This window comes from Melopsittacus undulatus, chromosome 4 (genome assembly GCF_012275295.1).
Source record: "Melopsittacus undulatus isolate bMelUnd1 chromosome 4, bMelUnd1.mat.Z, whole genome shotgun sequence".
Taxonomy (NCBI): Eukaryota; Metazoa; Chordata; class Aves; order Psittaciformes; family Psittaculidae; genus Melopsittacus; species Melopsittacus undulatus.
Genome location: NC_047530.1, coordinates 53,440,470 through 53,463,825, shown reverse-complemented (window position 1 = coordinate 53,463,825; position 23,356 = coordinate 53,440,470). Strand labels below are relative to the sequence as shown.

Sequence of the window (23,356 nt, the reverse complement as noted above, 5' to 3'; positions counted from 1 at the left end):
GATTACATGGTCAACAAAGAGTAAACTAGTGGTATAGGTACTGGAAAGCGTATATGAGCTAGTAAGGAATTAAACAATTTCAAAATACAAAGGTAAAAACTCACTGATTGCTAACACAACAATCTAGGAGTTCTTTTCAAACTCTTCAGTACTCTGCTATCATATCTTCAGAAAGTTACATAACATCCACCTGTATACATTTACTCATTAATAACATATGATTAATAATATTTACTTAAATCAAATGTATGCAAAAGCAATTTTATCTTCTCATAGGAAAGTTTCATAATACAGTTTCATACACAAAGAAAGGAATTTTTAAAACTCCGTTCTGCAAACATGCTCTTACTAAGAATCCAAGTGGAAAAGATAGTCTTCAGTTTTCTCTTCCATTTTTACATTCCCACTCCATCTTTATAGAGATACCCTCTATAAATCTGATGCATACAATGACTTCAGATTATTTGCCTTCATTGCCTTTCTCAGACTGATCCCATGACAAAGTATTACAATCTCAATTTGCCTTACAAAAGCCAAGACATGGTGGCTAGCCTATCCAAGCACTAACTAAAAGCTTTGCTTTCTTTAACATTTTCACAACCATGAATTTGTAACAACCTTCACTACAACCACTAAAATCAATTACCTCAACTTAGGTATCACATACCACACTTGCAGAACAAACACACCATACCACATGGTGTATCATACTACATATACGGTACTTCACACCGTATTTTGTATCTTCAGAAAAAGGGAAAAGTTGTTGGGCCTATCCATGTTTAAAACATTACCTGCAATCTGAGCAGAGTAATCTTAATGAATCTGGACATAATAAGCTGAGTAAAACCTCAGGGACTGTAGTGAGGATAAGAAACATCTATACCATGTTAGCCTTGCTTCTTAATTTAAACTGCTATCAACAAAATAATAATATTCTTTTTGTAAAGATACAATTATATCTTATCAGTAGTAGATGGCATTGTGCTCATCAGATCTGGTACCGTTTCCTGTGAAGTAAGCTCTTACTCCTCTTCGCTATTCTTTTTCGAGTCTGCATCTGTTTTCATAGTCCATTTATTATAGGATGTATATTCCAAGGCCATTTGATTATTTGAGACTTAGTAAGGTTAATGACTGCTACAGGTCTGTGCTTCAAGTTCGCTTCATAAACCAATGGAAAGATGACTAACAGAGTGTTAAAATTTAATGAGACATATCAGATCAGTATTGAGGTATCCAGGTAATAGTGACACAATGTTGTAATTGTAACAAACAGGTAAATAATTTTATGAGTATTGTGTTAGATGATCTTGAAAGATAGGGAAAAACAAGTAACAGCAGAATAATATGAATTCCACATTGGTACCAATATCAGTTCTTGGTATTTTTTTCTACTAACCTTTTCAGTTACACTAGTTTTATTAACTTCCTTGTTTTTGTTTGGAGTTTCTACAGTATCCAAAGGGTGGGCAATCTTTTCACATGAATGTTTTCATAATTAAACAGAGGCCAGGCTTACTACTGCTCACAGTACACTTACAAACACTAGATAATATTGGAGATAACCTACCACAAGCAGGATTTACAAAAAGGTTATATGAATGTCTGATATGGGTATAACAACACCATTTGCCATTTTTTCAGGCAGAAGAAATTCGTATTTACCATGTAGCTTTCCCAGCACATGATCTGAACCGAATGAGGCAGAAAATACCACATTCTGTAGTTTAGAAACAGATTTCTTTTTTCAAAGCAGATCTAGACATACCCAGTTGCTGAAAGAGAAGAGCCACACTGGTGCCTGTAACAGGAAGGCTATCATGTAGAGGAGTCTGTATCAGCTGTCGGTCTCCAGCTCCCAAAGAAAACAACTTCTGTAGAAAGAATTATTTTTTTAATTGAGTATAAATGTAATTTATATAGAATAAACAGGCTGTTTCATACAGATCAGTGATTCATCCTGCACAAATTATTTATTTTTCATACAGCAGTTTAAAGTCAGCAAGAATAACTGAATTGACCTACAGACATCTGAAATACAATCTGAGGACAATGCTCCTTGAATGGACTAGCATTAGTTTGTGCCTTCCTTGCATTTACACTTAATTAGGTAAGTAGTAACAGCTTTGAAAGCATTCAATATTACATCTTCAATAATACATTAAAAAACCTTCCAGAAGAAAACCCAAAATCAAAACACAAAACTCCCAGCCACTAAAACCAGAATAACTTATTTTCTAAGTGAAGTTTTTTGATATCTACTGTCTGCATACATGTTTTAAAAGTATGAACGTACTTGTGATACATGGGAAGAAGACACTTCTGCTACTCCTATGTTCCTGCTCTGCATACTAAAGTAGAAGTAAAATTTTAGTTTCAATTAATGCAGACAAGCATGACTTTTTCTCCCTCTTCTAGCAGGGGAAAGAGCTCCTGAGTAAAGCTACATTTCTAGATGGAGGGATGGGGTGGGGTGGGTGGAAATGGAAAGAAGAGAAGCTAGATGTTCAAGTGAATCACCAAAACCTGTGATATGAGGTTCAAATACCACTGGAAAAAAAGGGCTTCTGATACGGAGCTACAATCTAACTACTCCCCTTCAGAGCCAAAAAGGCTTAGAATGCAAATAAACACGGTTGCCTGAAGAGCAATAGGGTAGATCTTGACTATGCTGAGAGGACATATTGGCACTTACAGCACTAAGAAAAACTCCAAAGTAGCCAGGGCTATGGGAAAATCAGAAAAGAATTAGGGATTTGTAGGATTTCAAGAAGGTTGGTAATGCATAGGTAGGGTGGGAAGTGTGAGAAAACGTGCATGAAATTGACTTTAGAACATTGCCATTTGCATACTTAGTTTCCAGATGCATTTCATTATATGAATACAATTTCCCAGTAGCGTTACCGCATAAAGTGAAGGCCAAACAAGTTAAGACCCAACTGGCTTGTCAGAAACACACAAATGTAGACGAATAGTTTATTTAAATCAAATCAACATACAAACTTGACTTTCTGCTTACAGAAAGCATAGGTAAAATACAGAAAGAACTGTGTCTGCATAAAAACCTTTTTCTTACTTTTAATGCATCGGCTACCCGGAATATTTAATTACCTCTGAGAAAACCACATTTTTAAGTTACTTTTAGCATTTTTTACAAATTTTATGAAAACGGAAATTCAAATGAATTATCAAAGAAAAGACCAGTGGAATTCTGAACTGCATCAAGGAAAAGACATGGGGAAATGGACTAAAGTAAAGGATATGTTAACAAATGGCAAAGAAAAAACCCTTTAAAAAAAACCTTTAGCTAGCAGAAATATTCCTGAACACTCATTATTATTAAGAACTAAACCTATACGAACTGCATGATTTGTTATTGTGGCTTGTAAAGAGCCAACTCAGTGACAAAATTAACCCTTTGACCTTATCCTGGAATGGAATTTCTGCTGTCTTTAGAAGACAGGCCACAGGGAAAGCCCTCACAGGCCACAGTGAAAGCACTCAGCTGAACTATGATCTTTTTTCCTTCAAAAGTATTTCAAGAATTTATTTTTTGTTTTCTTCATAAATTAAATTAACTGGAAAAATACGTTTGGTTTTGTTTTTTTTTTTTCCTCCCCACTTACCTGAGACCCTCCAGAAGCAGGGACAAGGCATGAACACAGATTTGCAATGAGTGTCTCCAGTGACACATTCAGGCTATCCACATACACAGTATAGATCAGGCCAAGGCAAGCCTAGAAAGGTACACAAAATACATTAGCCTGCTATACAGGGAAGGTAGATGTCAAAATACTTGAAGATCTATGTATATAATTGTTTTTAAATGTGTGTCTTAATAGTTGTTAATGGAGCAGAGTAATTTCCAGTGAAGACAGGGTAATTTGCTACAAAAGCAATCATTCATTTAAAAAAATAGTCTGGCTATTTAGAAGGGATGTATGGTGCTGGCAGGTGTAGATATATTCTTTGTTTAAAAGAGAAACCATGTTTAAAATTTGTGCTTCATTCATCACACAAAAAGTGTTTTACTACAAGTTACTTTACAAAATTACAAAAGCAGTATAGCTTTATCTGTGCTTTGAATCCTATGGATCTAAAACTGACTTGTTTCCAGAGCAGAAGACTTTGATGAATCAATGAGTTTTTGAGACTCAAAAAGACTAGTATCAGAGATCAACAATTCCATACATTACTTAACTTACATTCTTAATTGTTTCAATATAAATATATTTTATTTTAACATCAACAGTATATTAACAGTTCAGCATTTTGGTGTCTTTTTTCATGGATCCACTTTTGACTGAGAAATGACAGATACAACTATCATTTTTACTAATACTTTAACATAAGATTCAACACTGCATTCTAAGAAGCCTTCAATAGAAAAATGAAATAAATTACTTAGCTATCAGCATCCTTTTGGTGTCCTTTATCTATTGCTATTCTCATAAATCAGCAAATATTTTAGGAATTCTCTTAGAAATAATTCCAACAGTAACTTTTCATATAACACATAGTTAAGCTGTGAAACTCCTTGCCACGGGTTGGTGTAAAATCTAAGCGTTAAGAAACTGGACAAATTATATGAAAAAACCCCACACAATTGACACCTCTGGTTCAGGATGTTATTTAACTATAATTCACACTGAATTAGGAAAGTATTTTGTGGAATTATTTCTACAGCCTGCCCTATTTTCACACACATTGCTTTGCATTTGCCATGGGCCATTATCAAAGACAAAATACTGGGCTACATGGACTTTTAATCTCACTTGGTACAATCATTCTTAATGTCTCATGACAACTTAGCTGTTGAATGATTTCCTCCCTTTGATCTGTAAACTGAACTATATTTGCTTCTGTTAATATGTATTAGCTTAATAAAAATTTAAGCTTTTCATTTATCTCAGATCAGTCATATTTCATCAGCTGAAAGTAATCCAAGATTCTAAACCTCTGTCATGAATCTTAATTTGATCTAGAAGAGGCTCTGACATTCTACTTTACATACAGAGAAAAACTAGGCTTTTGCCATTAATTTGCCATTATATATTTAATCAAATATTGTTAATGCCTTGTTTTTACCTGAGCAAGGATGGTTTGGTCCTAATAATTCCCTTCATTATACAGTAAATTGAGCCAAGAAAAAAAAAATCTCTATTTCATCTTCTGTGAAAATTTAAAACTGCTTGGAGGGCAAAAAAGCACTGCTTTAACCTATGGGGGCTATTTACTGCTACAGACATTGAATTTTATCTAGTTCAGTCTAAGACTACTTTTACTTTTAAATTCCCCATTCAAACCTGAGATGTTTTAAACCAAAAGTACTGCCACCGCTTCTCATTAAAACCAGATTTGTCTGCTGACATATATTATAAATGGCAATTGCAAGTTCTTTACCCTGAAAATTTCTGGATAATCTAGTCTGGACACCAAAACCAGACTCTTAGGAGCAAATACTTCTGCAGGCGGGATTAAACCAGACTCCTCTTCACCTTCAATTTCTTTTCCCTTGAAAACAGAAACACTTCAATTAATAAGAAGAAAGAAATCTCATGCTGAAATGTTAGCATTCTCACAAAAAGTTAACATTTCTCAAAGCTTTATTAAAGAAAATGCATTATTTGAAACTGGCAATGAAGTCAACTAACAGGAGTTGTTAAAACTCATCTGGGAATTCATGCACCAACGTACGCAAAATAAAGTTCTTCTAGACAGCAGTTAACAGGACAAAGTTTCACATTAAATGCTCCCTGTTTCATGCGTTAGATAGTGAAACATTACAGAATAGGATCCTTTCACATCAAAGTGTTAGCTGATTTACCATCAACTGTAATCTAGGCACACAAATAACACATTTCATAGAAGAATGTTTCATTGTCCTACACATTCATGTATTAAATTTCTTCCAGAAATTCCACTAATGTTACAAATAAAATGATCTATGAAGTAACCTCCATCCTGACTCAGTGAATTTGGAATCTAGAATTTCTTCACAAGAAAACTAATTCAGATTTCTCAACAAAATCTTTCCAACTTGTAAGACACCAAGTTTCTGTTACAAGAAAAAAAGAAGACAAAAAGGAAGAGTTCAGTGCAGATAACCTTGCAGTTGTTAATGATACTGTGCAAGTTGCTATAACCTACTCGCCAGTGCTGACATTTCAATCACAAATATTTTATTATTATTCATGGCCAAAACTAAAGTTGTCACTAAATATTTTCATTTCCAGAATTCCACAAGTCTTTGACAAATTGATTAACTGAGTAAGTTTTCAAGTGACAGAAAGCCTGTGCTTTCCAATTTTTTGCATGTAATTTTCTCCACTCCCATACCACCCACCAAATTTCTAAAGACTTTATTTGTTCCTCACCAAGCATTCTTCTAAGCAAAAGTCACTACACTATCTTAATTAGGACTACGAGAAAAATTACTTCCATTTCCATTCCCTTTCCATATGACAACATTCCATTCCTGCCTTCTATTTTTGTCATATTACTAGTCATCATTTCAGTTTATTTAAAAAAAAACCAATCCAGATCACTTTTCTACTAAATGGAAGAAGCCTGATAGAAATGTTCTTAAATGCCAGGAATGCTGTGAGTTCATGTGCTTTATTTCACAATCTCTGTTTAGAGCGTACGGTTTCTTTAAGCAAACACATGTATCTAAGTAAAAGTAGTTAAAACAATTATATAAGTACTTAAAAAGCTGACTTAATCCTTTTAATTATGAAAAATGTTCAGTTATAGTAAGCTTCATGTGGGAATTTTATTGATAGGAGAGTACAATCAAAAAAGTTGGAAGAGCGCTGCATAATTGTTCTAGTTGGAAACTAAACAGCTTCCTTCAAGAGCAGTTTTAACTAACCTAAATTACCTTCTACTGAAGCAAAACACATAACAGTCCTACCCTCTCCAGTCCTGTCTGCACAGTCCTGTGTGCCTCTGTCAGAGCCAAATGGTGGCGGCTGAAGACATTAGCTTTCAAGCAGCAATCATCATCATCATCGATGAACCACTTAATCATTTCTGCCTACACACCAAGACCTGGGTTTTATTACATAAATGCTTTCCTCAGTTCCAGCACCAAACTGAAAAAGTCACTCTGAAAAGGCCCAGTAGCTGGGTACCAGCTAGAAGCATCACTGATAGCTGTAGGGTATTGAAGAGCTACTTTCTAACCTGACCTGCATTGCCCATTCACCCAGAAGTCAGAATTAGCATTTCAGGCTTGTGTCCTGAACATGGGCATTTTTCTTTCGGAAGCTGCTCAACCACAATCAAGTTCTGTGTCAACCTATGCTAAAGCACTGCTCACACACACCCCTCTGAGAGTAAGATACATAGGTATGTGTATATGTACATGCACTTTGGTGCTCTATTTTCGTTATCATATTGACAGAAAAGGGCATGTAATTTCTTACATGTATACCAAAAAAACCTCAAAACACTAAAAATATGTGGTTTATACACAAACTAAACAAGACTCTGGAGTTCCTGTAAAACTGTCACTGTCATTCTTCAGGACATAAAAGTTAAGTGGTATTGATATATACTATAAAATCCTTTTTCTCAGCAAGATATTTAAAAAACTCCAAACACACACACAAAACCCGAAACATATAAGGATGGCTATACTGAGCCAGAAAAAAATGTTCATCTATAGCTTAGTGTTGTCATTCCTCCAGTTCATTCCCTCTCCATCTCCAGCAGCTCAGGAATGCCCTGACCTGGAGACAGCTTACTATCTAAAAAATAATTCAATATTTAAGTAAAAATGGTTTAAAAAGACAGTACTTAGGTTTGTAATAACCAGTTATTTAACTAAAACATATGTATAATATTTTCAAAACAAATATAAAACAATTGGCATAGCTATATATATACACATACTTGGCTTTGTACATAAATTCTTACTTAAACGGCAATCACTACATACACAATGTACAGATTTAGACTAGTCTGCATCTCATTTCTAGCTTAGAATTGTGACTTATGGATTAATAGAGAAACACAGTAACTCAACAGTTACATGCCCCACACATTCATTTATTTTCTTCCATCCATTATAATACTGACAGGGAGAGCTTCTACATAAATTACAGTTCGCTATCCCCACCCCCAACATACAAGAAGAATTTTTAAATTATAGTTTAGTGGTTACACACCACTAAAGATAAAATCAACAAAAGTTTATTGCATCAACTGTTCTAAAGAGTCAATTATGAATTCTAGGCATAACAGCGACAGCTTCTGGCTATCCTGACAATATTAGGAAAAATGAAATTGAAACACTCCACATCTCTAAAGGCAAGGGAATATGGAAGTTTTTCTATATTCACATGGTACTAAGATAATGAAAATTAAGGGTGTATAGACAGGGAATAGGTTTCTATAAAAGACCATTTTCATAAAATCCACTCAACATCAGATCAAGTCTTGAATTAATTCATAATTAGATTTAATTTAAAACTTTATGGGCACAATAGCAGCACAATATTGAATGGATAAATCATTTATACTACAAAAAACAATCTTTTACTTCATAAAAGACAGGAAAATGTAACATGACTAGCTGTATTTCTTCCACGGCTCAACGTTCTGACAGGCACGCAGGCACATTATTAGGATTCAGTAGACTAAGTGGATAATCATTTCAAACACATGACTTCTAACATACTTTTCAAGCAAAGAATTAACAGCATAAGCATTCTGTAGCAATACTAAATACAAAGTGGTAAAACCATAAATCTAATTCTTTCAATTTATACTTTTGCTCAGACACACGCACATTTCATCTTTTTCCCTTTTCTCATCTAGGAGAAAATATTCTCTAATGAAAACTAATGAAAGAGTTAGTAGAGTTTTTTTCCTCAATCAATACCTTTTAATTTTATAAATACAGCATTCCATTTACAGCTAAATTAAGAATAACTGCATGTTAAGGATATATAATTTAAATTGGTTATTTAAGATAATACTGATTATTTTTTCCTAATCTAGTTGATTATTATGGTTTTTCTTTTGTACTTATATTCACTGGAAGATGATGACAATGGTACCCAGTATGCCGTTATGGGGCTTCCCTGATATCTCTCATTTAGATTGTTGCCTTTTTTCTTGTATCATGAGAAGAAGCCATTTAACATACTTGCGACCTAAAGCAATGGGGTAAATGTACGATAACCAACTAAGTGAACTAACAGCATCACTATATAGTTTATAAACTTAGTCAATAAAAATATCTGAATTAATGAATGCATTTGTGCAAGCATTTGAAAAAATTTCCCAAACTAATAAAAGTTCACACGACCAAGTAATTAAAAAAAACCCCACAACATTAATCCCCTGACAACCAACAGTTCAGAAAAATGAACTGTGATCAGCAGTTCATCATCAGTTTGCTATTTATTTGTTTGGTTGGTTTCTGAGCACAACTTGTTCCTCAGTTTAGCCAAGGGATGTTCATGGCATTAAGCCCAAACTAGACAAATTCAGACTAATTATTCAAGAATTCTTTAATGAGGAAGTTACTGACAAATGGAGTTACCTACCAACAGATCAGGCGTGATTTTCCAGATCCACAGGCTTGAAAAAGATTTAATATATTTCTAATAGATGCAGTTAAAATCAGATACTTGTGGGATTTATACACATTAAATAAGGTATTGCTAAATTTGGTATTCTTTTGCTTTAGAAGCCCCTCTACATTTATAAAAGAAGCATAAGGACAACTGGGCACACTTTGCAGGACTTTACCAAGTACACTGTAATGAGATAAGAGTTTGAAAGCTTGGTATTAGAAAAAATAAAATCAGGTATAATAATAATAATATCCTCAAATTGATGTCAAAGACAACCTAAAGATTTCTTACAACTGTAATACAGATTAAATACTTTTTTTCATATGCTACACATGGGGTACTATGGAAAAATTATTTACAGATTTTAACAGAGCAAGTGACAAGTCATAGAATCATAGAATAGTTAGGGTTGGAAAGGACCTTAAGATCATCAAATTCCAATCCCCCTGCCATGGGCAGGGACACCTCACACTAAACCATATCACCCAAGGCTTCATCCAACCTGGCCTTGAACCCCGCCAGGGATGGAGCATTCACAGCTTCCCTGGGCAACCCATTCCAGTGCCTCACAACCCTAACAGTGAAGAATTTCTTCATTATATCCAATCTAAACCTCTGCTGTTTAAGTTTTAACCCATTACCCCTTATCCTATCACTACAGTCCCTAATGAAGAGTCCCTCACCAGCATCCTTATAGGCCCCCTTCAGATACTGGAAGGCTGCTAAGAGATCTACACGCAGCCTTCTCTTCTCCAGGCTGAACAGCCCCAACTTTCTCAGCCTGTCTTCATACAGGAGGTGCTCCAGTCCCCTGATCATCCTCGTGGCCTCCTCTGGACTTGTTCTAACAGTTCCATGTCCTTTTTATGTTGAGGATACCAGAACTGCACACAACAGTCCAAGTGAGGTCTTACAAGAGCAGAATAGCCATGTAGCTGTCCCAAGTCAGTAACCACACCAGGCTATTTAAGGAGACATTAAAGGAAATGTAATGAATACTGCGAATCCATGAAGTGGACAGGCACAATACAAAGTGCACAGGCACAGCTTAACAACACGTGACTGATACCATTTCAAAACTTCACTGCAGTCTCCTGCTTCTCCAGTATGCCCTATATGCACTACTCAGCATATCTTAAGCAGGCACAATGGTTAAATGAAGTAGTCCTGTGACACGTTCTACCTGATGCATTTTGCTTTATCACAAATATATATTCAGAGTTGAAAACTGAGTTTCAGATGACATCTTGTATGGACAAGAACAGCCTAAGTGTTTACTGTCCACGCTTAGCATCAAAGAGCATAGGAAATTTCTGTAGAGCTATTCTGTGTGCTGGCTTGCCAAAACAGAAGTAGTAACACTGCATGAAACAAAAGTTCAACCAATTGAACTGACAGCAAAGCTGTTAGAAAGTCCTTTGCAGAAGGTCCTACACTTACTGCTTTGTTTTACTCTTTATATACTTTTTACAGCTGGCATCAATAATCCCACTGGGTTCCTGAAAATCAAACCAAAATCCAAACCACCAAAGTAAAACGGTCATTCACAGCTAGTGTTAAGAAATAACAAAAAGAGCCACCATGATCAGTACGCTAACTGAAATAGGCTCAAAACAAACAATTGGTGGTATCTCTTCAAGCGACAGTTATTTGACTTACAAAACTCTTGTGCCACAGAATGGTAGTAATAAAAACGCAGAGAGGGTCACACAAAGACTGGGCAAGCTAATGGAATTCACAGAGATTAATAAATATACACCAGGTATACTTGGCTCTGTGGGTCCTTGAACTGTAGAGGCAGAGGAGAGACCACTCATGGATATTTTATGTATGCCCTGTTCCTGTCAATCACTAGACATCCACTCCTAACCATCCACAGAGACAAAATATTGTGCAAGATATCTTTTCCTTCTGACCCCAAGTGATAACTCTTATGTTCTTCCAACTAACATATGTAATATATTTCAATGTATCTTATTTAATTATACACTTTCTCAGTATTATTTAGATTATAAAATAGTGCAACTTTTCAGCTACATTATTATATTCAGTGTTCAATGGTAGTCAACAGCTTCAAGACACGTTAATTCCCTTTTGATACCTAAGTCACACACACATTAGTTACAGGATTACAAACTTATTTTTTATTCCCTTCTTTCTTTTCTCTCTGACTGAATGACTTCATCCTTAAGGACATCAAAAACCCTTACACATTTATAGATATCTAAAACCTAAACTGACTTAATATCATCCATGCTTTTAGACTTGGTCTCCAATATGTGGAATAGAGAAAAAAATAAAATACAGCATTCACATTACAAGCTAATAGTTCTTTGTAGCTATGAATTAATTTAATTTCCTGTAGATTTATGTCAAAGTTTAAAAAAAACTGTGGATCACCCAATATCTGATAAGGGTTGGTCTCACACTCCAAGCCCTCCCTCATGCGGCAGTGGATTACAAAACATAACTCTCTGCTTCCCACCCACTTTCATAAAAGCTACTGCAAGTACAAGATCTATACTGTAAATTGTATTCGGCTGACCCTGGATGTCCTTAAGAGCTGCATGTACAAAATCAGCACATAAACGGACATTTTTATGCAAGCCTCAATTTCAGATTAAGAAATAATACTAAAACTTTTACTAGAAAATGGGTGACTGATTTTGTGCTATTCCAGTGAAAAAGTGCAACTCATTTAAAAGACAACATGTGGCAACCAAGAAAACAAATGACAGCAGCCAATTTTACTCATATTATCCTTATCTTTTTTATTCAACGTTGCTCTGATCTAGCTCTCAGGCTTTCACGTTTCCTCTTGAACTTTTATGAACATAATTTTGCAAGAACAATCATTTCAAGATGTCAGCTCTGCTTCCAAATATTCACATTTCGCTTAAAAATAACAATCTAGCCAAAATCTACATTAGGAACTGAAGTCAATTTTTAAAGATGAAAAAGACTCACCAATATAGTAAAAAATATTTCTACTGCTGAATGTAGTTGAGGTTAAGTGACTTACACAGCTTGAGAACACATCAGCATTTCCTCCATCAACATGGAGCTGAATTCTAGCACACAGGGACTGTAAGTATCCTTCCCTTCATGTCTTTTCACCACCAACTTCAGAAGTTAGTGTATCTTAATACTTGAATATGTATGAACAAATCTGCCACTTATCAAATCTCCAACACTGAAGGTTCCTAGATGAAGCAACTTCAAACCGTTACCCAACTCTTCAAGACTACCAGGTGTCCATCCAGTCTTCACCTACACCGGCTCTGACTTCCTTCAGTGGGAACCACTATGGCCTTCCAAGTCTTCAAACCACCTCTGTGAATTGCTTTTCTTAGAACTGCCACTCACTTCCAGATATGAAGACAATCCAGGCATGCTGGCCATACTTTTCCACATCGAAACCATATGCCACTGAAGTCAGTGAATTTAGTTCTGAATAACAATGAGCAGAGAAAAATTAGGTTTCTCTTCATGTCAGACTGAAGAAAATAATTTCAAACTGGGGCACGAAAAGTTAGAAAACACGTATCGTTAGATGTAGCTCCGCAGTTGTAAAGGTGGAAGCTGGCAGGCATTTTCTGAAACTCAAAATCAAATGTGAACAGAAAGTGAAATTAGAATTGTACTTTCATTAATTCATCCAGTTCCAGAGAGGGAATGAACATCTCATTACGGAATTTTCACTCTAGTACTTCATTTTAATTGCGAAAACCAGTTTGCCCTATGCAAAATTTTGCAGTGAAATTGTGCCAAGTTCAGCAAGCCCACTGTTTTCCTACTAACTGCTCAGCAAAGAAGATTTAGAAACCATGCATAATTTCTTATTTCAAGAAAAAATATTTAAAGTTTGCTTTAGTAATCTTGTGCCAATTGCTCATTTGGGACAGATCTCTTTCTACGTGACTTATTCTCTGCTGGTCTTATTTGCAGCCAAATACACTCTTAATTGGCTTATTAACCACCAAAGGCCAAAATACATTCATCATCAGTTCATTTTATTTACTTTTCAGATAATACAAACACATGTATCCAATAAATTCTAACACATGTACAGAAGTTAAAATAAACTTAGCTGATGTCTCCAGAATACAAATCTGCATTCTACCTATTATCTGCTGTACTGAACTAAACCCACAGGTGAATGGATCTACTTCATGGCTTGTCTGTGTGCACAAAATCATACCATGGCAACTAAACTTGTACTGGAATAATTATACCTGCACAAAAGAAATTATCTTGATTTCATACAATCATAGAACAGCTAGGCTTGGAAAGGACCTTAAGATCACCTAGTTCCATCCCTCCTGCCATAGGCAGGGATACCACACACTAAACTGTATCACCCAAGTCTCTGCCCCCAGGGTAAGGGCCCCTTGTCCTATCACTACAGTCCCTAAAGAACAGTCCCTCACCAGCATCCTTATAGGCCCCCTTCAGATACTGGAAGGCTGCTATGAGGTCTCCACGCAGCCTTCTCTTCTCCAGGCTGAACAGCCCCAACTTTCTCAGCCTGTCTTCATACGGGAGGTGCTCCAGTCCCCTGATCATCCTCGTGGCCTCCTCTGGACTTGTTCTAACAGTTCCATGTCCTTTTTATGTTGAGGGCACCAGAACTGCACACAATACTCCAAGTGAAGTCTCACAAGAGCAGAGTAGAGGGGCAGGATCACCTCCTTTGACCTGCTGGTCATGCTCCTTTTGATGCAGCCCAGGATACGGTTGCTTTCTGGGGTGTGAGTGCACACTGAAGCCAGCTCATGTTAAGTTTCTCATCAACCAACACCCCCAAATCCTTCTCCACAGGGCTGCTCTGAATCTCTTCTCTGCCCAACCTGCAGCAGTGCATGGGATTGCCCCGACCCAAGTGTAGGACCTTGCACTTGGATTGGTTAAACTTCTTAAGGTCGCCATCAGCCCGCCTCACAAGCATGTCAAGGTCCCTCTGGATGGTGACCCTTCCCTCCAGTGTATCAACTGAACCACACAGCCTGGTGTAATTTCAAAACAGGACTGAAAAACCTATAGCAATGCACAGTAGGTATTCTATCAATAAAAAAGAAAATAATGCAAAGATTGCAAACATATCATAGAATGGTTTGGGATGGAAAGGATATCAAGACCAACTAGCTCCAATCCCCCTGCCATTGGCAGGGATATCTCCTGCTAGACCAGGTTGCTCAAAGCCCCATCCAACCCAGCCTTGAACACTGCCAGGGATGGCACATTCAAAAATTCCTTGGGCAGGCTGTTCCAGTGCCTCACCACTCTCATAGAAAAGAATTTCTTACTCCTATCCAATCTAAATCTCCCCCAAAACAAGGTTTTTCACTCTGCAAAAGCATTTTGCCTTGACTCAGAAAATTATCTGTGAATGTTCTTAATGTGACATTTTATAGTTTGGGATTTTTATGATTTCTTTTTGCAGAGGAGCACAGAGAGCAAGACAATGTGAATGGCAGGAAATGGAGGACTTGTGAATTATTACTTACATGCATTTTTCCAGAGTGATATATTTAATCTTAGCAACTTTGTGATCACAATGTTTTAACATACACATGCTTAAGACAAAACACAAGAATGATACAAACTTGTAGTAAGATTGTTATAAATGAATGCTTGGGGTTTTGTGCTGACCTCATTGAGCAGATTTTTTGTAATGCAAGAAATGCAGTTGCACAGGCTCAGTTACTGGCATAAATCACTCTCTAATTTGATGGCAGGGCTGGGGAGAGAGGATAAATTTCTTTTGAAGTGCACAGCAACATACAATTTGACCATTAAGTTCCCAAATGAAGTGAGTCAACAGTTTTTAAAAAGATTCTATCTATGATGCTCTTCCAAGCACTGTTAGTATAAATTCTAACTGTGCAACTGGTAAGAAGCACAGCTGAGGTCAGTAGAAGTATCTGCTGAGTCAAATGTATTAAATCAAGTCTTCGTGTGCTAAGTGGTAACATCCAGAAATTGCTGTTAAAAATAAGAACTTTTAGCAGACAACATATATAGCACACAGAACTATACATATACATGTACTTATGAATATATGTAGGCTTTTTTTTGATGGCTAAAGTTACACAGAGTATATTAGTTTTATAGGTGAATTCTGTTGATTTGAGATTCTTCTGAATACCCCTTGGCTGCTCAACAGTTTCCAGCTTCTGTCGCCATTAAGATAAGCTAGGTATACTATTTCTTTGGCTGATAGGACAAAGTTTTCTCGAAACCAATGAGATTTGAAGGTCACAGCAACAGTAAGAATACAGTAAGGGGGAGGTGGGTACCCAACACCAGAAACAAAAAAATCTTCAAGTCACTATGATGGAAGAGGAAATAGGGATGTTTTGATGTACTTTCCTCCTAATTCTTGTAGATACAAGACAGTATGGCATTCGGCCCTATTCGCTAGAGCATCTAAATGGCACCTTAAGCCAGACAGAACTGTGGATCAGACCAAGCATGTGCTGGAGACATAAAAAGCTGGAAAGAGAAAACAGCGCAGTATCTCACTACTCTTTACACTTTCTATTGGTAGAAACTTGAGATCAGAGAGAAATCTTGCACATGGAACTCCCCTGAAACATACTAAACAAAGTCTTTAAATGACAACAGCTTTGCTGTCATTAACTCATTATCAGACTGCCTCCAGTTGCATATTCATGTTCCAAACTCTAGACTCTCACGGTTTAAATCCAGCCAGAATAACTCAGAACGATGCAGCCACTTATTCAATCCCCCTCTTCTTCCACCCTACTCCTGGCGGGGTGGGCAGGAGATTCGAAAGAATGCAAACCCCAGCAGTTGAGATAAGAACAGTCCAGTAACTAAGGCATAATACAAAATTGCTACTACTACCACTAATAATAATAATAATAATAAAATAATAAGGAGAGAGAATATAAAACTAAAAAGGGAAGGAAAGAAAAAAACCAAACACAAGCGATGCACAGTACACAATTGCTCATCACTCATCAACCAATAACCAGCCCAACCCAAGCAGTGTCCTGCCCTTCTGGGTAACTCCTGGGTGACTCCTCCCAGTTTATATACTTGTGCTGTGGTGGTATGGAATACTCCCTTGGCTAGTCTGGGTCAGGGGTCCTGTCTATGCTTCCTCCTGGCTTCCTGTGCCCCTCCTCACTGGCAGAGCATTAGAACGAAAATGTCTTGATTGGGGTGAGCATTATTTAGCAACAACTAAAATACTGGTGTGTTATCAGCACTGTTCTCAGAATAAAGGTGAAAACACAGCACTGCACCAGCCACTAAGAAAGAGAGAAATAACTGTAACAGCTGAACCAAGGACAGACTCCTGTTAAGGTCAAATTTTCAAATGTTTCATTTTAATCTCAGATGAGGAATGTATTCTTGTATAGCTTTAAGAAATGTAACTTGGACAACTGAGACTAGCATTGTAAAACAGAACAATTCACAAAGGGCTGTATAGTAAAGCTGTATCACCTGCATCCATAGCATCAAGTGAGTTTTATTCCCATGTTTAATGGAATAACATGTGTTCACCTTCCTTGTGAGTACAGATATGGAGTACTGACCAGACTAAAAGGAACATCGATCTTTTTGATATATTGTCACAACTTCATGAGAGCTGATCACCAATAAAACTGACCAGCATTCATGCAGATAATAAATATCAGGTCAGTTCAGAATGACAACACTGAAACAATGCAAAGTATGATTCATAGATGTCAACAAATAAAACAGTATTTTACTTTCTCTCCAGGAGTAGCAAGTTGAAAATAGGCCATCAGCTGATTACTAGAGCCTGTGCTTTTCTCTGGAAAACTTGTTATGGCATGCATCTGCCAAGAGATTAAAGTGAATCCAGGGCTTTCAGAGAGGAAGAATACTTTTCTCTAGGTAGCTTTTACAGTTTCTGTATTAATTTTGCACCCCAGGCTATCATAGGTACTACCTAAATATATCACGTGAATGCAAGCTCCTTGCTTTACAGATAGCATTTACTTACGAATTATCTTGTAACAAACAGAGCAGAAACGAAGGGAACCAGAATGACAGAATTAGCCTTCTCAGATCCAGCTTGATCAACTGCATGAAAAATGTTCTTGTATTATTATGCAGAAGGCTCAAAAAAGGTTTGATAGTTCCCTTCTAGCATTCACAAGCTAAGAAATTCATTTGGTTTCATTTTGCAGTTTAATTAGCTACAGAAACTTTCAAGTAGTTAATTCCAGGTTTTTGTGAAGACGACTTTGCCAAGGAGATTCTGCTTCAGCTGACTTTTGACCAATCTTGTGTATCAGCAAGGTTTACCTGGGGAAGGCTACTGAAAAACAAGTAATTCTTTTCTTTTAATTTAATCTTACTTTTGTCTTAGTGAGTTATATCTTTAGGTAAAAAGAATTAAAATTGAACAGTATAACTGTGAAAAGTATTGTCCAAAATTCATTTCAAGCCTGGACACCATGTTGCATGGACTGTTTATTTAATGAGGCATGCATCTGAAAGGTTAAATCAATATTACTTTCATAGCCTGATGCTTCATAAGCTTATGTTTCATTACAGATTGTACATGTGCCGAATTCTTGTCTAATGACCATGTAACACGGCACGTTCAATTATTCTCTTAGGGTTTTAGAAAGAAACAGGAAGTTTAGCTATAAACAATGCAGTCATAGAATAAATTTCACCACAGCAAGTTCATCTGAAAAATATGCATTCTTTTCAACCCAGCCAGGAATGGCATTAGGAGAACCAACATCCTGCTGCACTCAGGTTTTTAATTATTCATTTTAGGTTTTTGTTTTGTTTTTTAGTTTAATACTTAGGCAATATAAGAAAAGAAACCAAAACCTTTTAGTTAATACTGGATGTTTTATGATGAGCATTACTTCAAAGATGGGAATACTGAATCAAAAGCAGCTGCTAGAAACCACAGGATAAATAACAAGTTTGCTAAATTTAGTATATATTATGAAATACATAGAGTGGAGGAAGAATCAGCCATTGTAAATTTTTATCAGCTGGGAAAGAACTACTATAGAATACTTCACTCTTTATTTATAAAATAAAGGAAAAATGAGAGACATTAACTAATGACAAAAATTTCACCAGGAAGGTGTCAGCTGATCTAAACTAAAATTTAAGACTGAAATACATCTAATTTTTTATTATATTTCTTCTTCTAACTCCTTCTAATAATCTAAAGAAAAGAAGATAAAGCCCACCGAAACTGTAACACTAATGAAATAAGAACAGCTGTTATTCTCTGGCTTCTAGTTGTGCCCAGAAAAAGAATACTACTATGCCACATCTTTTAATTGCTCTAAAAATAAAAGAAAGAATAAGTACACTTGGATTATTAAAAGCAAGTAATCAGTAATGTTACACTATATTAATAAAGCAAAAAAGCCTACTTCAGTAGCCATCTATTTAATTGTAACTGATTTTAATATACTTAATGCCAAGGTTTTACTTATTTTATAATTTTCATGTGGGGAAATAAAACATCCAAAAACATAACACTGACGTAACAGATTATGTCATAGCACAGATTCTGCAAACTACTTTACATTAAATGGGAAATAAAATGTCTATTTTTGAAAGACTGAGGTTGCCCAAAAAATAATTAAATATATGCTTAAAACCAACACTTCCAAGTGGCTGACACCCAAAATCCGACCTACCTAAACACTGAAGAATTGTTCTATCCGTTTTAAAATCATGCCATTTACAGCCACACTACATGTACTTACAGGAATATGTATATACCTACAGCATAGCTTGTATACATTTGTCCTATGCTGGCCTGATAAGAGCTGGCCAGCAGAGGGAGCAGAAGTTAATAAACAACTTTTCCAAGAACAAAGATGAGAATCATTCATGCTATGTCAAGCATGGAACTAAATGAAAGGAACACAATATTGGCTGTCCCATAAAAAAAAAATGCAGTGGAGAAAAAGGAATTCCATGAAATGTTTTTGGCTGGGTTTACTTTTCTTGTTGTGGGTTTTTTTTGTTTGTTGTTTGTTGTTTTTTTTAAAGCAGGTAAGACACACAAGGAAATAGATTGAGCTTACCTTTGAACAAAAATACATGCATTTGTATATGATAGAAAAAGTACATCCTTACCAGAAACGACCTCTATAACATTAATCTATTGTTTCTAGACACTTTTTTCTGTATTTTGTTAGTTATTGTAGAGTTTTTACCTGTAAATTAATCTCTGCTTCATAGAAAGTTAAGCAGGAACAGTAGTGCCTCTCTGAGTCTATATCAGTCAAAACCACCACAAAGAATGTTGGCTGTTTTCTCTCTTTCGAAAGCTGCCATCCTCCAGGCTGGCAAAACTAACGGGGGAAAGAAAAAGAAGACACACATATAGTTAAGCAGTAATATCAATTATCTTAAGAAATAGAAAAAATATTTTTTAACAATACAACAAAACACTATCTGAAACAAGAAGCTCATTTTATTTACAGCAAACATATTCAGGGTTGCAAATTCAGCGAAAATGGGGCAAACTGAGCAAGCCTTGGAGTTGGTCAGAATGATACAAATCTAGCTCTACAGACCTCAAGGCAGACATAATAAGCCCTGCAAACTGAAGATGCATTCCTTTGAATTCAGTATTCAAGATTATCTTTGCAGGGTGTAACAGGTAACAGCACAAATAAAGTGACACATTATGCAGGCAGGTTTCATTTGGAGAACAGGTTAGAAGTTGAAGCTGGAATTGTCGTGTCTTGGAATGTCTGTACATTTTTTATTTCTCCACTTATTTCTCCATTGATTTATCTAAACACACAGATTTATTCCACTCTCACTTCCTTGCAAAATTATTCAATACTTACTACTACAAAAGACTACTTTACAGAGCATTATTTTTCATCCATTTATTTACTACCTCTGTAAATTCCAGGTGAACATTTGGAATTTTACAAGAGGTCATGTCATAGCAGGGATACAAGTTTTGCCACCCCTGTGAAAAGTATGTTCAAGTTTAGTGACTTCTTCATGACTTTACTGACTTCTCAGGAACAAAGAAAATCACTTGCTTCTTGGATTCAAACAGGCTGCAGTTCTCCAAATAATTTGCATGCACTTCAAATACTACATGTTTCCAACCTTTTGTAGCAATGAGCAGATTAAACTTGCAATATTTAAAACACATGTCAAATAAGCCTAAATCCTTTCAGCATTTGTTCCTTTCAAGCTGACCAGGGCTATGGCAGTGCAAGTCATCAGAACCAAAGACAGCAGCTCTGACCTCAGAAGGGAGATTCACAAACAGCATGAAGAAAAACAGAACTGTAGCTCAAAAGCAAGTGAAAAGTATATGTTTTCAGGTTTTTTTTAAGTTACTATCATACATCATTGGTTAATAACTTGTAATAGAAGACGATGCTGAGATTCACATATCAGTTTGCTGAAGATTTGCGAGATGGCCTGCGTGGAATTTTGTATTCACTGTTTCTTTTACTAAAGGCTGAAGTCACATACAAGAAAAATTCACAAGTACGTTACCATCAGCAAAATTATAAACTTAGAATTTACATGTGGTGAAGGCAACAGCCCCTGTACGTATTAGGAATAAAAAAATAATTAAAAAACCCAAACCACCCACACCACAAGCATTTCTAGAATTGTTAAACAATGTGGATACCAAAGGAACCAGAGAGATAGGTCGAAATCTCCTGTTTCCAGCATCTGCTTCTTTCTGCTCTACAGCTGCTAAAAACTGCAAGAGCATGCAGAGTAAGCTGTAAACAAACATTTACTCCAGATTCAGCTTTAGAACCTCTGCAATAAAACCTGGGTAGTCTTAGGTGACTAGCAGCTAAAACTCTGCCTCTGTGATACAATTTATTTTACAATCCTGGGAAAATCTTCAAAACCCAAGTTTTCTCATGTTACATTCTTCAAATTCTAGATAGTCAGCTTAACACTTCTGAGTCTGTATCCTTAGAAGTGCTAAGCACCCCCTCCTGCATCTAAGAATAACTGTTCTGAACATCAAAAAGTACAGTCATCCCAAGCAAAGCATCCAGTATTAGTCCATGATAATACTGGCCTAATCTCCCTTTGTTTTTCATCCCATGTCAGATAAAAATAAGAAGATACCGCTATTAGTCCTGCAGGGCTGCTATAAAGATAATGCATTATGGTCAATATATATAACATTGTAACAAAAGCATCACTTAAAAGTTGACAATAAAATCATTAGAGTTTTGTATGTATCGCAGAGTTTAGGTGGCGTGTGGTAAATGCAGCTTGGAATCTGTAGCTCAAATAAGATAAAAACCCCCAAACTCTGAATAACTGTTCAACAAGTATGAGACAAAATGCAAAGAATGCAGTAAGATTCTGTTAATAACAGAAACATTTCATGGTATACCATTAATACAGAATCATCCATACAAATTAAGGTTGCTCATGCAGTCCTAGATCTGGCACTTCTTAAGCTCTGAATGCTTGAGTTTACAATCAACACTCTTTCAGACCTGTCAAGTCTACCAACTGGGACAGGAGCTCCTTGCTGGTGCCACTGCCCTTTAGCTTTATGGGTAATTTCCCATCTCATATGTGTAAGCAGTAATCTATCAGAATTTTAGCTGTCTGGAATTCCTAGACAAAGGACTATTCTCCATACACCAAACACAACATACTAAAGGCACAGAAGAGCCAGTATATCCAGATAATCCACAATGTATTCTGCACCCAAATGACAGATACGTGAGCCTGGGATGTGTGGCTCACGCATTGCTGGTTTTCACATGAAACATACAGACTATCAATTCTGAACTCTGAGCTATTGTTAACTTTGAATATACTTTTTGTGTTTATTTTAAAATATAATACTTTGTAATAAGCCTTTATTAGCAGGAATATTGCATAAAATTTATCCCAACATCTACCCTGTAAACTGGGAAATGCAAAGAGAAAACCAACAGCTAAATTTGTTACTATCAGAAGTGACAGCTGATGTGGGCAGGCTGCTCTCAACAGCAGCCTCTCGATCTTCATGCATGTCTAAACCCTACTCACGTCAGTAAGAATTCTTCCCTATTTCAAAATGATCTTGTGTGTAAGGTATGCTTTCTAGATGTAACTGTTTTACTAGAAAACAACAATTAGTGATTTTTAAGGAAAACAGCTGAAGTAGAGTACACCCACTGAGTACAAAGAGAATCTGTGTTTTCAAATAAACTGGAAGGAATTTACAGAGATTGAGGATAAAGTCAACATGCTCCCCCAAGAAATTAAACAATGAATGATTCTCAGTTTCCTTGAAATAAGGTGATAAATATTAGTGTAATATTTGACATGCAAACATCATTGAGAAGAATGTCCAAACTAGTATAAATACAAGCTACTATCCAGTACGATTACCAGCACAGTCTGGCCACTAAGAACAAGAAAATGTTTCCTTACCAAACCAGATGCTGTAACAAAACAGACAAAAGCACCACTGTGAATATAATTCAAAGGTCATGTGCTTCTTCAGTAAACAAGAAAAAAAGCCAGGAGTTTAAAAATTAACATGCTCCCATATTGTTTCACTTATTTGCAGAAGTCCTGGAACCAGAACATAAATTCTACTAAAGACACTGAAAATTGGAAATAATCAGATTGTCCAACTCATTATTTATAGAAATAAGCCTCTAATGGTGGCAAGTGCTTAAAATCAACTCCAGATTACAACTGATTCCCTTCTAAAATCTGGTGCAAATATGTAAGAGATCTTATATTCAAGGTGCTGCAATGAC

General features: G+C 36.1%; 1 protein-coding gene across 1 annotated transcript in view; it reads right to left on the bottom strand.

Annotated features, from left to right (window-relative positions):
- The window catches only part of SBF2 (SET binding factor 2), a 258,529-nt gene that overhangs the window by 130,661 nt on the left and 104,512 nt on the right, over positions 1 to 23,356 (bottom strand). The window contains exons 3-6 of the mRNA XM_034062016.1: positions 19,799 to 19,936; positions 5,407 to 5,517; positions 3,630 to 3,740; positions 1,772 to 1,877 (exon numbers count right to left, since the gene is read on the bottom strand). Coding sequence (XP_033917907.1) covers positions 1,772 to 1,877; positions 3,630 to 3,740; positions 5,407 to 5,517; positions 19,799 to 19,936 — 466 coding nt within the window. The remainder of the gene's footprint in view (positions 1 to 1,771; positions 1,878 to 3,629; positions 3,741 to 5,406; positions 5,518 to 19,798; positions 19,937 to 23,356) is intronic.